This window comes from Nicotiana tabacum, chromosome 21 (assembly GCF_000715075.1).
Source record: "Nicotiana tabacum cultivar K326 chromosome 21, ASM71507v2, whole genome shotgun sequence".
NCBI lineage: Eukaryota > Viridiplantae > Streptophyta > Magnoliopsida > Solanales > Solanaceae > Nicotiana > Nicotiana tabacum.
The window spans coordinates 59,040,785-59,054,765 of record NC_134100.1 but is presented as its reverse complement, the minus strand read 5'-3'; the positions used below and the strand labels follow the sequence as shown (position 1 = coordinate 59,054,765).

The 13,981-nt window shown below is 39.6% G+C and overlaps 1 protein-coding gene across 4 annotated transcripts in view; it reads right to left on the bottom strand.

Annotated features, from left to right (window-relative positions):
• LOC107808232 (valine--tRNA ligase, chloroplastic/mitochondrial 2) overlaps positions 1-13,981 on the bottom strand; it is a 60,364-nt gene that overhangs the window by 29,320 nt on the left and 17,063 nt on the right. For 3 of the 4 annotated variants that reach the window (XR_012704538.1, XM_075242290.1, XM_075242292.1), the window contains exons 12-16: positions 8,533-8,681; positions 8,324-8,441; positions 8,110-8,226; positions 7,204-7,424; positions 6,417-6,506 (exon numbers count right to left, since the gene is read on the bottom strand). Coding sequence is in view for 3 of the 4 variants with exons in the window: in XM_075242290.1 (XP_075098391.1) it covers positions 6,417-6,506; positions 7,204-7,424; positions 8,110-8,226; positions 8,324-8,441; positions 8,533-8,681 (695 nt within the window). In the remaining variant the exon portion in view is untranslated. The remainder of the gene's footprint in view (positions 1-6,416; positions 6,507-7,203; positions 7,425-8,109; positions 8,227-8,323; positions 8,442-8,532; positions 8,682-13,981) is intronic. The other variant, XM_075242291.1, reaches the window with a different exon arrangement.

Genomic DNA, 13,981 nt, shown 5'->3' with positions numbered 1-13,981 from the left:
GGGCGAGGGACAAGACATGTCCTAAGCCAATCCCCCAGGGCGCGCATGGATTGTGATCCTAAGATGAAGCGCCACGACATATCTAGGGCCTAGGCATCTTACGGGCGGCACAAGTTGGGGCGAGCCCCACCAACAGGCACAGGATCGTGCTTGGGAATCCTGGGACAGGAAACAGGCTGGCCTGCAGCGAGGGGAACTGCAGGCGCCGCACGGGCGAGCAGGTGCCGCTACCCAATGTAAAGATTTGGGCCCGTGACACAGTCACTCTATGGTCTGAAACAGTTTCCTCGAGCCTGGTTTGATAAGTTCAGCATAGTTATTCAATAATTTAGCATGACTCATAGTGAAGCTAATCACTCTATATTTTACCACCATTCTGCTACTGCCTTGAGCATAGGGGTGCATGGAAGGGAATCTACCGGCGGGGTTTTGTGGGGTTTGGTCGCCGAACAATGCTGAATTTGATGGTGTTGTCGGATTTTGCACAACACCTATAGAGACCAAGATGTGATCGTTTGACAATGTTGGAGGATAACTCTCAGAAAAATTGCACGGTGACTGATTTCTTTTTTTCTTCAGAGGCGCCGGTATGTTGCACAATGATAAACTCTCTCACGAAAGCTCTGATACCATGTGAGAAATAGCACGGGAAAATATTATTGATACTCATTCATTTGCTATAATACAAGGTCCCATATTCATATCTACATTCTACACAATACATATCTACATTCTTCCTCAACTTGAGTCTGATGGTGCATGCTATTGTGTTAGAACGTTACAATGAAGAGTCAATATAAGTTTGTCTCTCATCATTGATTATATCTCACACCTATAAATATGTATTTATATTCACCAGATCTATACATCTCAAACCCAAAGCTTTGGCCAACGACGAAGGGAATACAGCACGGTGCACAAATGTATAGCAAGTGCACATCACGAGTTCAAATCCTACTAGGAAACCAAGTCTAGCATTTAAGTAAAGAAGTAGAGGAATGGGCCAATTATCCATCCAGTTTCAAATCGGTAAACAGTGTATTTCTCGGTTATCAAACTAAAAGGTAAAAAATAACATTGCTTCCCTTCTCTCGTATTTCACAATTTACTTTATTTTTTTAATTCAGTTCAGTTTTCCCTTCTTTTTTTTTTTGGAGGTTGGTTGCTAAAAACAAATCTTACATAAACTTTCTCACTAGTAGAGCCAAGCACTAAATTGAAATTCATTCATCTCGAAGAACTAGCTAGGTATAACTCATAACTTTTGGCTTAATCAATCTAATGCCATGAGCATATAGAATCCACTGACATGAGTAGCAGCCGGAACAAAAAAGCTCGGCATGATGTAAAGCCAACTTTCTTTCAAATTTCTTAGAAAGTAAAAACCAACTTTAAGTATACCAGTATGAATGAATTATGCAGTCCATTAGTAATTCATGTTGCATATTTGTAGTGCTTTATGAGCTAAAAAATGTACTTCTATTCTCATATACTAATTTTTTTGCTTCATATAAAATTGGGTCCCTCCTAATTTGAATTCATCAAAAAGCCTCTCCATTGTTGGCCTCATTTCAAGTAAATGTAACAGAACTCAATAGTTGCTCTATTTTTTTTGATTTTGCACCGGTTGTCTGAGTCTCTTCGAGCCCCGACTAATCCCGGGGGTGCACAGGCCCTTGGCAAGGAGTTTCCCGCAAGTGCACCACGGTTAATTCAGGTTTTACCCAGTCCGATGGCCCTCAGAAATTGTTTGCACCCAGTGAGTTTCGAACTTGAGACCTTGAAAGGGAGCAAACCCCAAGGCTCAAGTCAATTGCCACCAGGCCTTAGGGTTTTGAACGACCAGGAGAATAGGGATATTGTGAAGTCCTTAACATGGAAATGGAAACCAGATATACTTTGCTTACAAGAAACAAAAATTGATGAGTGGAATGAGCAACTTTCAAGACAGATTTGGGGCTCTAGATGGGTTGGATGGGCTGAACTCAAGGCTAGTGGTACGAGAGGTGGTATAATAATATTGTGGGACAAGAGACAATGGAATTGCATTGAAGTTCAACAGGGGTCTTACTCTATCTCATGCTTATTCGATAACTCTTCAGTGAACTTTAGATGGGGTTTCACAGGAGTATAAGGCTGCACACTAATCTGGAGAGGGAAATCCTTTGGCATGAACTTGGGGCTGTTAGAGGAATCTGGGATGTTCAATGGGTAAAGTGAAAGACACAATTGTGTGAGAAGATCCAGGGCAATGAAGGAATTCTCAGATGTAATCAATGACTTATGCTTAGTAGATTTACCACTCCAGGGGGCGCATTTCACATGGTCTAGAGGGGAGGAATGCATCCAAGCCTTAAGAATAGACAGATTTTTTGATCTCCTCTGAGTGGAATGACACTTTTAATAATGTCAAGCAACTTGCTCTTCCAAAGGTCATTTCTGACAACATTCCTATCCTGCTGGAAAGTGGAGATTGGGGCACTAATCCGTCGTACTTTAAATTTGAAAACATGCGGCTAGGTATTGATGGATTCTTGGATAGAGTGAAGGCATGGTGGCAAAGCTATATAGTAAATGGCAGTCCAGACTTCATTTTCCACTCAGAAATTGAAGCTACTCAAGAAAGACATTACTACTTGGAATAGGGAGGAACTGGGGAAGTTAGATGCAAAAAAGAACAAAATTTTGGATGACCTATTCACGCTACAACAGATCACTGAAGGGAGACCCCAATCCTTGGAAGAGAAACAAAAATTCTCAGGGCTGCAACAGGAGATGCAACAATTAGCCAAAGCAGAAGAAGTATCATGGAGGCAAAAGTCTAGGTGTCTTTGGCTCAAAGAGGGAGATAGGAACACCAAATTCTTCCACAAAGCTGCAACTCTAACAGAAGATCAAATTGCAGTGACAGGTTGAAAGTGGGCAGTGACATTACTGAAGATAAAGACTTAATCAAGAGTGAAATCCTAGGCTTTTACCATCAACTGTACACAGAAAATGAGACTTGGAGGCCAACAGCAAGACTGGATGATGTAGCATCAATCACAGAGGAGGAAAAAAAGTAGCTGGAAAGACCTTTTGAGGAGTCTGAGGTACCGGAAGCAATCACTGGGAGTGCTCCAGACAAAGCTCCGGGTCCAGACAGGTATACTATGGCATTCTATCAGAAAACATGGGGCGTGATCAAACATGACCTTATGAGTGCTATCCAACATGTCCACCAAACTGGACAAATAGTAAGATCATGTAATGCATCATTCATAGCCCTAATCCCTAAAAAGAAAGGGGTTGTGGAACTGAGAGATTATAGGCCAATCAGTCTAATTGGAAGTGTCTACAAAATTGTTTCCAAGATCCTAGCGGAAAGGTTGAAGGGTGTAATAGGAAAGTTGGTACCGGGACACCAGAATGCTTTCATCAAATCAAGACAGATCACCGATGCATCATTGTTAGCTAATGAGGTTCTGGATTGGAAGTTGAAATCAGGGCAGTCTGGTCTTCTGTTCAAATTGGATATTGAAAAAGCCTTCGATCAACTAAATTGGTCATATCTCATCACTGTTCTAAGGAAAATGGGTTTTGGAGAAGTCTGGATTAGGTGGATCAAATTTAGTATTACCACAGTTAAATACCCTATTTTGATCAATGGTGGGCCTGTTGGTTTCTTTTCTCCTCAGAAAGGTCTCAGACAAGGTGATCCTCTCTCTCCATTTTTGTTTATCCTAGCTATGGAGGGGCTTAGCAAAATGATTGACAAAGCAAATCAGCTACACTGGATGGAAGGATTTAGGGTGGGGAATGATGCACATAACTCAGTCTTAGTCTCACATCTTCTTTATGCAGATGACAATCTCATATTTTGTGGGGCTGAGAGATCACAAGTAATGTACCTGAACCTCACACTTATGATTTTTGAAGCCATATCAGGTTTAAATATGAACATGTCAAAAAGCACAATTTTTCATGTCAATGATGTTCCTGATCTGGAAGAGCTATCTGATATAATGTGTTGTAGTGTGGGATCCTTCCCCACTACATACCTAGGCCTACCATTGGGAGCATCATACAAGTCACAAGGAATCTGGAGTGGGGTTATTGAGAAGTTTGAGAAAAGATTGGCCTCCTGGAAAATGCAGTACCTCTCTATGGGGGGTAGATTAACGCTTATTAACAGTGTGTTGGATAGTATTCCTACTTACTTCATGTCATTATTCTCAATTCCAGTTAAAGTGAAAAAGAGGCTAGATCAAATTAGAAGAAACTTCTTATGGGAAGGCAACAGTCAAAGTCACAAATTTCATTTGGTCAAATGGTCAAAGGTTATTTTACCAAAGGAGCATGGAGGATTGAGTGTTAAAGATTTGGCATTACATAATAAGAGTATGCTAATGAAATGGCATTGGAGGTATAATTTGGAGGACCCTGGTTTGTGGAAATCAGTGATTAATGCTAAACATGATGTGAGGAACAACTGGTGCACAAGACTTAGCAGATCACCTCATGGTACAGGCCTATGGAAACACATATCCAGTTTATGGGATGAGTTCCAACTTAACTCAAAACTCAAGTTAGGGAGTGGAACACTCATCAAGTTTTGGAAAGACAAGTGGCTGGGAACAATGGCACTAAAAGATGAATTTCCAAATTTGTACCTACTGGCAGTAGATCAAGAATCCACTGTAGAACAATGTTGGCAGAACAGTTCTTGGGACCCTCAATTCAGGAGACATTTTCAAGATTGAGAGATAAATGACCTAATGGAATTGCTGGCCAAACTAGCACAGATTGCTGTCAAACCCCAGCTGAAGGACAAACTGGAATGGGGGGACGAGAAATTTACAGTGAAGAAAGCATATGCACACCTATGATCCAACAATGATCTGATAAACAATTGGCCATGGAAACTAATTTGGAAAACAAAACTGCCTCCTAAAGTGATCTGTTTCAGTTGGGTTGCCTTAAATGAAGCATGCCTCACTCAAGACAACCTCAGCAGAAGGAGTATACCAATGCTGAATAGGTGCTACATGTGCAATTTGGATTCTGAAAGTGTTAGACATCTCTTTTTGCATTGTCCTTTAGCATGTGATATTTGGAACATGTTCCTCTCTATTTTTGGACTAGCCTGGGTCAAGCCTAACAGCATCAAGGAAGCATATGAATGTTGGTGTTCATGGAGAGTTGGTAAATCCATCAAAAAAATTTGGGTAATGATACCTGCTGCTATATTTTGGTGCATCTGGAATGAAAGGACCGTAGATGTTTTGATGGGATCTCAACTCCGATTCATGTAGTCAAAGCAAAATGCTTATTGAATTTGTTTAGTTGGCTAAATCAGGCACCTGTAACTAGTTGTGTTCAATTTTTTGATTGTGTCTGCTCCTTAGTGATAGAATAGTTTTTTTTTGTGTATATGAGCAGACACCATCTCTCTTAATTGTAATCTTTAGCCTGCATCCGCTGGATGCTTTTAATGAATTCTCCTTACTTCATCAAAAAAAAAAACTTTAGATGGAGGGACCTCCTGATTTTTCTTTCAAGGCACTAAACGTCCTCAAATAGGAAATAAGGAACCATATCGAATTCAAGGTCTAAGTGATAACATCTCGTCACCAGCATAAAATAAGATCTTAAATGATGCATGTATCTACTTTCTTTCTTTTTGTTTAACACAAAGTGAAGTTGCATATTTCCATCAATAGGTTTGTTAAGTGGACAGGAAGGATACTTCCATTGTTTTTCCATCTTGATTACTAGATGGATTTGGACTAAGTGATTGAGGGGAACAAGATTTACTATGGAATTGAGCCTAGTAGGTATATTAATATCAGGATCCCTAATCCTATCCAAAGCTTAAATCAACAATTGCAGAAAGAAGAGAAAATTCAAATATATACCATAAACCTGACAAGTTTTATAACAAATAATTAACTGCAAGACATATAATTCGCAATACATAAAATTTAAATGACGTAGTAATAGCAAATCAAAACAAAAAATTGCCAGAAAAAAGTTTTACATGTATTTCATTGCAGATAAAGGCGTGTGCTGTTTCAATCATCACTAAGGTCAGGATTTTTGTGTTATTGTCAGTAGCAGTATTCGGAGGGTTTTACTTTTTAGTTATTTCTCTAGCATGTCCATTTCTGAACCTCATGTGTATGTCGGAACCTTAGGTCTCCTTATATTCTTGTTGCTGCTATCAATGCGAGAGAGAAAGAGAGCAGGGGAAATTCAAGGCTGTGCAGTGCAGGACGGGAAGAGGAAAGATCAGCCAAAAAAATTGGGGGTTATACATTGAACTATGGGAAATCAAATGGTAAATAACTCATCCATTGATGCAGAAAGTTGAAGAATGCAAACCCTTGAACTCCCTTATGAAACAATAGAAGAAAGAAAAGGGAATAAGTACAAACCCAGTTTCAAGAACGGAAGTTGGATAGAACCGCTTGAAATCCTCTGCTGACTCATCTGGCCATCCAAGAGTGCTGAAGGGCCACAATGAACTGAATGAAAAGAACAATGACTTCAATCAGAGATACTAGAAACTCAGCAACCACATGGACCAAAATCATGTGAAGACTGCCAGTAATTTAAACCAGAAAGCAAAATATTATCAAATTCGTAGTTTAATGAAAAGCAGAAGTAGAAATTCCAGTAGCATCAAAAGCGAAGACTGAAGGTTTAAAAGGCATAAAGTTGAAATAACAATTAAATTAACGCCAAAATTTCACAGTTGCAGAAAAGAAGATGAGAAGAAACAACACACTTCTCTTGAGATACGATAATGTGGTGCTGATAGAGAATAAACTCAAAAGCATCAGATTTACAAAATTACGAAATATGTCCCAAAAAAAATGCCTGATGCATGTTGAAGGGCAAAGATGATAAATGAGAATATTAGAGAAAAAAGAAAACCAAAAATATCATTGAAACAAAATCGAAAATGAGAACAGCAGTTGGCGTTTATTGATGAACATTGGCCCTATTGGTGATGAATAGAGCTGACAAGCTCATAGCCAACTGTCGACACCAAGTGATAAGATAAGACTGAGTTGAGTTCTGTAAATTTGCGACAAGACATAGAAGTCTACATTGTTCAAAAGGATGGATTTTTTATTCTAGGTTAATAAATATCCAAATGGCTTCATAAAAATACCCAAGTGGAGTTCAAGGGGGGAAAAAGCAAGTTAAACAAAAAACCTCGAAAACCAGGTATCAAGAACATCTGGATCCTGATATATTTCGACATTTTTCCCATACTTCTCTTGGGCTTTTGAGAGAGCTTCTCTGTGACTCCTAGCAACAATATATTCTTCTTCACAGTCTTTACCAGAAACATACCAAACTGGTATTCGATGTCCCCACCATAACTGTCTGCTTATACACCAATCCTTAATATTCGATAGCCAGTGGTTATATATCTGCAGCGCATCAGGAGATAACACACATAAGTAGGCAAATGAAAACCTACTAAAACTAGTCAAGGTTGATAGGCAATCAGGTTGCTCTCAAACTTTTAACTTTTTGGTGCAACTAACGCTAGATTACCAGATAAGTGTATACATATTACATCCTTAAGAAATACCATAGTTTCATTAGCAAAAATACACATTCTCAACTTGTTCCACAAATATAATTTACTGCTAATACAACAAGAACATGTCTGTAAGCCTCATATAATGATATATGACCTACAGTAATGCTCAACTCTAGTGCTGTCATTCTCCTAACAACTCCACGGATGCGGTCCTCAGACTCTTCACCTACTGGATTATTCCCAACAAAAAGTTTTCCGTTGATCAGAAAGACCAATAGAATCAAAATATGTAGAAGGCTTAGATGCAAAAAGTGAATAACAAGCTAATGGAAACCCCGCGTAATAGATAATACAGTTTAAGCAACAACTTTTTCTTCTATAATATTATTGAGCACATGAAAAGCAGCCGATTCCCTCAAGTTGAATGTGAGGCAACATCTAGCATTTTTCGAAGCCTAAGAAACTCAAACAATGAAAGTATAAACAGAGAAGAGCTTACAAAAAAAGCTCAAAAGTGAATGATTTTTTAGCCATATGAAGCAAGACAGTTACCAATATGATCTCCATACCTTCTCAAATCTTTCAGGCATAATAGTCAATTCTCCTTTTGAAACTGCTTCAAGTGCCCTCTCAGCCAAAGGCTCCATCGAGACGAACCATTGCTTACTCACTAGAGGTTCTATAATCTGAAAACAAAAGTAACGTGAGAACAAAGCCTGGATAAAGGAATTATTTCTTCTTTATCACTTTCACAAAATAAAGAGCAGAACATAAGAATCGCACTTCTCCACCACGCTGGGATCTAGGAACTCGTGAAGTGTGAGCCTCTTTCTTCACAGCCAAGCCCGTCTCCTCAAGATCTGACCAAAGTTTCTTTCTTGCCTCAAACCGGTCAAGGCCACTGCACAAATGGAATAACCATGCACAAAACAAATTATAATCTTTCAAAAACCAACAGTGCTCTAACAATAGGAAAGAAGCTTGTTACTTACGCATATAGCCCAGCCACCTCATTTAGGGTCCCATCTTTATTCATCACATTAAGTATAGGAAGACCAAGCTTGCGAGCAAGGAGGTAATCATTGTGATCATGTCCAGGACTTATCTTCAATACACCAGTTCCAAAGTCTTTGTCGACATACTGTAATAAATCATGCATTAGCAAAACTTAACCCAACAACCTTACAATTCTTTATAAAGGAAAAAGGAAAACAACTTAAACATTTCTTGTTCAAATGAGCCTTATGTTTGAACATAGAAATGTAGAGTTAAGGATCAAAATCTTCTAAACTTTTATAGGACAAACTTGCCACCCAAGCATCTAAACCATCCACAATGAAAGAGCCAAGCAGTGAAATAATCTAAACCCAGAACATATAAAACTCCTTTAGAAACCATTATACAACCAACGTGGGAAAGGTTCTCTAATGTCCTCTCGTAAATGTAACCCAGTTCCAAGGTTAACATGTGAACTGAAGATCTTTTTATATCTTTTCTTCTTTTTAGAAGTTTGACGAAGTTTAACAGGAACAGTGGGCCTGGAGCAGAGCAAATGGACTCATCTGGAGACTCATAAAGATAAGAAGTGGGCCTGGAGAAGAGAGAGTAGGCTGGCTCAAAAGGTTAAGTTAAGAGAGGTAGCCCAAAAGGATAGAATAGGTAGGAAAGAATACAGGCTTACTGAAATTCAGTCCTTATACCATAGGAAAGAATCTGATTATCTAATCCAAAACTTTAAGGCAACAAGTGGAATATCCTAGGACATTATAACCCCATTCGGAACTATTGTACTACTGACGGCGAATAAATTCTCTAACACAGGCCATGAAAACTTTGTATAATGACTAGTAGGCATCCAAAAAGAAATAAGAGAAGGGTAAGCATGGAAGGAGAGTAGATAGGAGAATAGGCGCAAGAAATAACAACAGAAATGGTCAACGGAGGAGAGCCACTCGTATCAAGGTTACCAAAGGCGAAAAGCGCAAAAAAGCTCGAAGGTCTGCCGGGGTTTAAGCGCAAATCACAATTAAAGCGTGGCCTTTAAGGAAGAAACATGCAAATGGAGAAAAAAATACAAAATAGTATATGTAGTCCAAGACTAGAAAATATAAGCAGGAATAACAAATATGTGGACAAAGAAATTGAAAAAGGTACGATGAAGTTGTTAAATAGTTAGTAATGTATAGTGTCCCACATCGGGAAGTAGATACCTATTATTATGTAATCACTGTATATAAATAGGGCGTTGTACAACACTTTAGAAATAATTAATAAAACCTTTCCGTGCTATACTTCTCACATGGTATCAGAACATGAGTGAGACACATCTGGGAAAGTCAGACAGTCGTCATGCGTCAAATTCCGTCGACTTTCTAGGGTTGATTGCGTCAGATCAGTCTCTGTTGATATTGTGCAAAAACCAACACCACCACAGGGTCCCTCAGCCTTCCGCGACCAAACCCCAGAAAACATCTCCGGCAACCGACTCCTCACGCGCTCGCATGTGCTGATCAGAGGTCAGAAATTCCTGCGAGATCTACTCCACACGTCGGCGCGTGGAGCCTTTGCCGGTCACTTTTTGAAAAAGTTTCTTTAGAACAGTGAGGTCGCCTACCTTTTCCGAGCCTATCCATACTATTTTCTTTTTATTCCGATCACTTTGAAAATTTTCCAGCAAGATTTCCGGCAACTGTTTTGTTTCCGGCGAGATACAGTATTTTTTCTTCACTGTTCCTGTGAGCCTTTTAATTGTTCTTGATTGTGATTGTCTGTGCTATTTGGTCCAACAATGTCTTTGAGACTTGATGTTTTTGGTTCTAAAAGCATGGATTCTGGAAATTCAAGTTTAATGATTACTTCGGAACCTCTAATGGGAAGTTCAAACTAGTTAGCCTGGGCTTCTTCAGTTGAGTTGTGGTGCAAGGGTCAAGGTGTTCAAGATCACCTAGCCAAGAAGACTAGTTATGGAGATGAAAAGGCCAAAGCACTCTGGGAGAAAATTGATGATCAATTATGTAGTTTGTTGTGGAGATCTTTGTTTCGTCTATTTCAGACATATTATTCAGTTTGGGAGAAGGCTCGTACTTTATACACTAATGATATATCTCGTTTTTATGATGTGATATCTCGGATGACAAACTTAAAGAAATAGAAATTGGATATGTCTACCTACTTGGGACTGGTGCAGGCAGTTATGGAGGAATTTGAAAAGTTGATGTCAGTCACTGCTAGTGTTGAAAAACAACAAGAACAACGACAGAAGATGATTTTAGTTCTTACACTTGCTGGACTGCCTAATGACCTTGACTCTGTGAGAGACCAAATTTTGGCTAGTCCTTCGGTCCCTACAATTGATGAACTATTCTCTCGATTGCTCCGTCTTGCTGCGCCACCCAGTCATATAGTGGTCTCACCACCAATTGTTGATTCATCTATTCTCGCATCGCAGACAATGGAAAATCGGATATCTCAGGCTATGGAGAATTGAGGAGAATTGAGGAGAATTGAGGAGAAGGAGGTCGTTTTGGGAGATCTTGGCCCAAGTGTTCTTATTGTAATAAATTTAGACACACTCGTGAAGTGTGTTATTCTTTACATGGCAATCAGAAACGCTCATGTTGCTCAGACCGAGACTACAGGTAACCAGGGATTTTCTTTATCTGAAGGGAAATATAATGAGTTCCTTCAGTATCGAGCAAGTAAGCCGACAATCTCCACAAGTAGCTTTGGTTGCTCGGATTGATACTCTTGTTGCTGGTAATTCTTTTGCGTGTGTTTCCCAGTCTATTACTCTTGGACCGTGGGTCATGGACTCAGGAGCTTCTGATTTGGTAATAAATCACGTTTGTCGAATATTGTGTATCCATAGTTTTTTCTTATTGTTACTTTAGCCAATGGGTTCCAAACTAAAGCAAAAGGAGTTGGAAGCTAATCTTTCATCTTCTGTCACTCTAGATTCCGTTCTTTACGTCACTGGCTGTCCTTTTAGTCTTGCATATGTTAGTCGTTTGACTCGTGCCCTCCACTGTGGTATATATTTTATTCATGATTCTTTTATTATGCAGGACCGCAGTATGGGGCAGACGATTAGCACAGGGCGTGAATCGCAAGGCCTTTACTAACTTAATTCACTCAATCCCCACAACATGTCCAGTTACAAATCCCCATAACATGTCCAGTTACAAATCATCCAAACCCAATTCACAAACTTTTAGGACATCCGAGTTTATCCAAGCTTCAGAAGATGGTGTCTAGTTTGTCTACATTAGAATGTGAGTCGTGTCAACTTGGGAAACATACCCGAGCCACCTTTCCGCGTAGTGCTGAGAGTCGTTCAAAGTTTTTTTTTTTGATTTGCACCGGGTGTCCGAGTCTCTTTGAGCCCCCGACTAATCCCGGGGGTGCACAGGCCCTCTGCAAGGAGTTTCCCGCAAGTGCACCACGGTTAATTCAGGTTTTACCCAGTCCGATGGCCCTCGGAAATTGTTTGCACCCAGTGGGTTTAGAACTTGAGACCTTGAAAGGGAGCAAACCCCAAGGCTCAAGTCAATTGCCACCAGGCCAACCCCTGAGGGTTATTCAAAGTCTATTTTTTCTTTAGCTCATTCTAATATATGGGGCCCTAGTAGAGTTAGTTCAACCTTAAGATTTCGTTATTTTGTTAGTTTCATTAATAATTACTCAAGATGTACTTGGATTTTCCTAATAAAAGATCGTTCCGAGTTGTTTCCCATCTTCTAAAATTTTTTTGTGTTGAAATTAAAAATCAATTTGGTGTTTCTATTTGCATTTTTCGTAGTGATAATGCTCTAGAATACTTATCCTCTCAGTTTCAGCAGTTTATGACCTCTCAAGGAATTATCCATCAAATATCTTGTCCGTATATCACTCAGCAGAATGGGGTAGCAAAGAGAGAATAGGCATCTCATTGAAACTACTCGCACACTTCTCCTTCAGTCCAATGTTCCACTGCGTTTTTGGGAAGATGCAGTTCTTACAGCTTGTTACTTAATTAATTGGATGCCTTCATCTGCTATCCAGAATAAGATTCCACATTTAGTATTGTTCCCTAAGTCACCCTTATACTCTCTTTCTCCTCGCGTTTTTGGGAGTACATGTTTTGTTCACAGCTTAGCTCCAGGGAAAGATAAGTTAGCGTATCGTGCTCTTAAGTGTGTCTTCCTTGGCAATTCTCGGGTTCAAAAGGGATATCGCCGCTACTCACATGACCTTCGTAGGTATCTTATGTCAGTCGATGTCACATTTTTTGAGTCTCAACCATACTTTACTTTTTCTGATCATCGTAATATATCTAAGGTCTTACATGTACCTACTTGTAAGGAATTCACATCCAAAACACTACGACAACCACTACTACCTATACAGACTTTTGAGGAGTCTACAATTGCTCCTCCTACATCCCACCCACAAGGCCACTACTCTTGACTTATCATCGTCATCCACGTCCAGCATCAGGCCCAGATGATTCACGTCTTGCATCAGATTCACCTACTGCGGACTTGTCTCCTCCTAGTCCACCATTTGCACTTCGAAAAGGCGTACGATCCACACTTAATCCTAATCCCCATTATGTCGGTTTAAGTTATCAACGTCTATCATCACCTCATTATGCCTTTGTCTCATCTGTGTCCACTATTTCATCCCTAAGTCTACAGGTGAGGCACTATCTCATCCAGGATGGCGACAAGCTATGGTTGACAAGATGTCTTTAGGTGCAAGTGGCACTTGAGAGCTTGTTTCTCTTCCTTCGAGGTAAGTTCTATTGTTGGTTGTCATTGGGTTTATGCAGTAAAAGCCAGCCTGGATGACCAGGTTGATCGGTTTAAGACTCGTCTTGCTGCAAAAGGATAAACTCATATATTTGGGCTTGATTATAGCGACACTTTCTCTCCTGTGGCTAAAGTAGCATATGTTCGCCTCTTTTTGTCCATGGTTGTTGTTCGTCATTGGCCTCTTTATCAGTTAGATATTAAAAATATTTTTCTCCACGGTGATCTTGAGGAAGAAGTTTATATGGAGCAACCACCTGGTTTTGTTGCTCAGGGCAGTGTTTTGGATAGCGTGCGGCGACAAATAGCGACGAGGGCCCGCTTCACTGAGGCGAGAGGCGCGCGGCGAAGCACTCGCCTTTTTGATGTGAAGCGACAATTTATAAAAAAACATAAAATATTATATACATATAACTAAAAACTAAATAATAATAATATATTAATAAATATATCATTCAAAAATTAAAGACTCAATAGATAGTCATAGACTCATAGTAGATTCATAAACTAAGTATATAAGTATAAGACTATAATTCTATAATTGAAAAAACAGAGCAAACAAAAAAAAGGCTACTGCCTCTGGAAAAACAGCAAAGAAAGAAGAAGAAAAACAGAGCAAAAAAAAAAGGCTACTGCCTCTGGAAAACAGCAA